The sequence below is a fragment of the Pediculus humanus genome, genomic scaffold, assembly GCF_000006295.1.
Source record: "Pediculus humanus corporis 1103172107823 genomic scaffold, whole genome shotgun sequence".
In the NCBI taxonomy this organism is placed as follows: Eukaryota; Metazoa; Arthropoda; class Insecta; order Psocodea; family Pediculidae; genus Pediculus; species Pediculus humanus.
In genome coordinates, this window is record NW_002987410.1 from 43,160 (window position 1) to 47,236 (window position 4,077).

Here is a 4,077-nt window from a genome sequence, read left to right on the forward strand (position 1 = left end):
ATCATCATCATCATCATCATCGTAATAATTAGTTACATAACGAGAGATTAATTACTCTTGATTCTGCGTCATGCTTGAAAGCATTTGTAATAAATCTGTATAACTGACTGGAAGATTTTTATATGTGGATGAATCATCCCTTAAATAATTCGCCGCACCAGGAGACAGAGTTCTTTTACCAAACCTATTACAGAGAAAATTTTCTTAATTCGTGACGATTATATAATAATATTATTATTATTATTATTAAACTACAAACCTCGGCCTACCGGCGATGGCATAAAAATTACCCAAATCTTCCAAATAAGATTTAAAATCGTTGGGTGATGAAAATATTTTCGGCCTTGTAGGTCTTAACATATTTTCATTTCTCTCGTAAATTGGCCTAATTGGATCACCGTAACAAAAACCCGCATAAATAATACAAGTAACGAAAGTAGTAACGAAAATAAATGCAGGTAGCATCTGCATCTGGAAAAAAAAAATTACGATGATAATAATAATAATAATAATAATAATAATAATGACATAAACATTTAAATTTTTCCCAAATGAATATTGATTCGTTTAATTTTTCATATTTTTTTTTTGTTTTTAACGGTTTAATTATTCCGACTTTTATTAAATTCAAAAAACCAAAAAAATGAATTCTTCATATTAAAATAAACGAAAGAGGGGATAGGGAGACAGGGGAAGGGGGGGAGGGAAATATGCGGAAGGAGGTAATAAATTATTTTTTTTATAAAAAAAAAAAAATTTTAATAAAAAAAAAAAAATTCAATGTATTCCCCTTTGACTATTTGATTCTATTATTACCGCGTTAATAAAAAAAAAATATTTATTTTTATTAATTAATTTAAAATAAAATATTATTAAATGGTGGGAAAAAAGCGAAAAAACAAAAGTTTATTAAATTGTGTTTAAAACAAACAAAAACAAAATGTCGCCATTTTTTTAAAAAATAAATTACATAATGTAAAAGTATTAGAGAGAGTTAAAACAAAAAGGTAAATTTTTTTTTTTGTTAAATTAAGGTCAATGTTATTGTTTTACCTTTATGAAATTTATTATTATTATTATTATTACTTACAAAAAAAAAAAACTAACAAAGTTTTTATGTTTTTAACGTAGAAAGAGAAAGAGAGAGAAATAAGCTTACAAGCAAAAACTTACGAAGAACGTATGATGTGGCATAAACATAAAAAAAAAAAAAATTTTTAAACGTGGACAACAACAACAACAACAACAACAACAACGACAACAACAACAACAGCAACAGCAACAAGACAAATAATGTAATTGGATATAAAGTTAAAATGTTTTTTTTTATTTTTTTGTGGGTAATTTTAACATATTAAATGTCAAATATTATTAATTGTTGACTTTTGCATATAATAATAAGGGTAACAACGTGTGTGTGTGTTTGTTTATGTTTGTTTCATTTTGATTTTATTTATTCATCATCATCATCATCATCACGACAGCGACGAAGAAGAAAAAAAAATTTTTCTTTTTTATTCGTTTACTTATTTAAAAAAAAAAAAAAAAAATTTGAAATTTATTTATCATCAATACAAATTATAAATTTGAATAAGAAAAAAGATTGCTTACGTTTTTTTTTTCTGGGGGGGCGGTGGTGGAGGAAAAAAGAAAATTCGAAAACTTTGAAAAGAAAATAAATAAATAAATAATTTACTGGTAATTTGAATTTAGTTTTGCGTTTAAATTTTATAACTTTTAAAACTTTTCGTTGGTGAAAAAAATAAAATTTTTTTTTAAACGTTTTCCTGCCCCCCCGCACCCTTACCACTCTTACCCCTCATAATTTTTCATCACGAGTTAATTTTATAATACGAAAATATGAACATGTGCATGAATTTTAAATTTAAAAAATTTTTTTTAACGTTCAAAAAGTTAAAAAAATTATAATTGTCAAAAATTGACGTGTGTGTGTCTGTGCCAATTTTGGGTAAAATTTTTTAAAATTAAATCTCTAGTTGTGGTAGCGAATCATAAAAAAACGGGAGGCGGAAAGTTTTCCGGAAAAAATCGACGGGGTAGAGAAAGATGGGTAGATGAGGGGGGGAGGGTGGAAATATTTAAAAACACAAATTCGTTTTAAATCCGAAATGTAAATTTTTTGTTTTTTTTTTTGTCCCTGTATTTTTCTCCTACGTAAATTTTAAAATGATTTAATAAACCTTTTAATGAATATTTATTTACTCTTTCGTTTCCGGTACACCGGGCGAAATCGTTAAAAATAAAAAAAAATTTTTTTTTTTTTTTCCAAATTAAAAATACACTCGAATGATAACAATAATAATGATAATGATAATAATAAAAATAAAATTTAATTTTTCATAACGTTAAATTTTTATTTTTATTTACTTACCTGTGCGAAATAATTTTTTCTTTATTTATATATCTCATCTTTTTTTAAATTTAATTGATTATTATTATTATCATTATTATTATTGTTTAAAAATACCTCGTTAGGGTAAAAAAAAAACAAAAGGTCTCGTTTCTTATTAAAAAAAAGAAAAAAGAAAAGTTTTATGTAACCCAATTTTTTTTTTGAATTTTTTTACAAACATAAAATTATATTTAAGGGCAAGGAAACGATCAAAACAAAAAAAAACTTATTTTATCATCATTATCATCACCATCATCATCATCATCATTATTTATTATAATAAATTATAAAAATGCGTAAAGTTAACAAAAAAAAAAAAAAAAAGAAAACAAACTCGAGCTAATTATTTTTTACGTCGTTGCTTTTTCCATAAACATAATGTTTCAATTAAAAATTAAAAATTAATAATAATAATAATAAAGAAGAAAAAGAAGAAAATGTTTTTTTTTATTTATTTGAACAAATAATTATTTAACAACCTTATTTTTATTTATTTATTTATTCTCTTGTAAAATAATAATAATAATAATAATAATAATAATAATAATAATAATAATAATAATAATAATAATAATAATGTGACTTTAAAAAAAAATAACCCACCGTTATTTTATTTTTATTTTTTTTTAATTTGAAAATTGAAACTTTTCTCTTACAGAAAAAAAGGGGGAAAAAAAAAGAAAAATCATTTTGTTTAATAATTTTTTTTAAGGAGGGGAAAAGGAGAAGGGGAAGGAGAGGGGGGAGGGTTTCGATCGGTTTCCATCGTAAATAATTATTATAATGTTGTTTTATTTTTAAAAAATGGTAAAAAATTAACTAAAAAAATGATTTAAAAAAAAAATAAAAAATATGGAGATTTGTTAAATACGTCACGTCCATGTAAAAAAGGAGGGAAGGGAAGGGGAGGAAAGTGGAGGGAGGGTGGGAAGGAAGGAAAAAAATGTTTTTTTTTTTTTTTTTTTTTTTTTTTTTGTAGGTGTCTGTTGTCATATTACGAAGGTGTAACATATTGAAACCATTAATTTAATTTTTAAATATCCACGTATATAATTCTCTTATTTTTTATTTTTTTTTTTATACATGACGACGATGACGATGATAATAAATATAATTTTTTTTTTTATAATCGTTTACTGTCGGTCGGTAATTATTCGACGTTCCTCCCCTTCCCCCCATTTTTATAATAAAAAAAAATGATACAAGTTAAACATTGCTTAATTTTTTTTATCATAAAAAAGTTTTAACATGGTGGCTTATTTTATTTTATTTTTTTTTAAAAAATAGGGGTTTAATTATTACGAAATTTTTTTGTTTTTATTTAAAAATATAATTATTACTTAATTATTATTATTATTATTATTATTAGTATTATTTTTTAAACATTAAAAAACAAACAATAAACAACAAACAACAAACTTTAAATTGTTTTTTTGTTTTTTTTCTATATATAAAAAAAAAGAAAAATTAATTTTTATCATTATTATTAATAATATATAAATAAGTTTTTTTTATAATAATAATAATAATAAAAATAATATATTTTACAATTATTTAATCTTACCTTTATTGTTAATTTATTTATTTTATAATTTTTAAATTAATTTAAGTTATAAAAACTTTTTTTTTTTAACAAAAGAAAAATAGTTTTTTTTTTTTTTTTT

The 4,077-nt window shown here is 22.3% G+C and overlaps 1 protein-coding gene across 1 annotated transcript; it reads right to left on the reverse strand.

Moving 5' to 3' along the window:
• Positions 1 to 51: 51 nt before the first annotated feature.
• Phum_PHUM374160 (uncharacterized protein) lies at positions 52 to 471 on the reverse strand (the record flags this gene model as incomplete). Its single annotated transcript, XM_002428240.1, has 2 exons — positions 52 to 184; positions 260 to 471. The coding sequence occupies 2 exons, from the start codon at positions 469 to 471 to the stop codon at positions 52 to 54; spliced, it is 345 nt and encodes a 114-aa protein (XP_002428285.1).
• Positions 472 to 4,077: the final 3,606 nt, after the last annotated feature.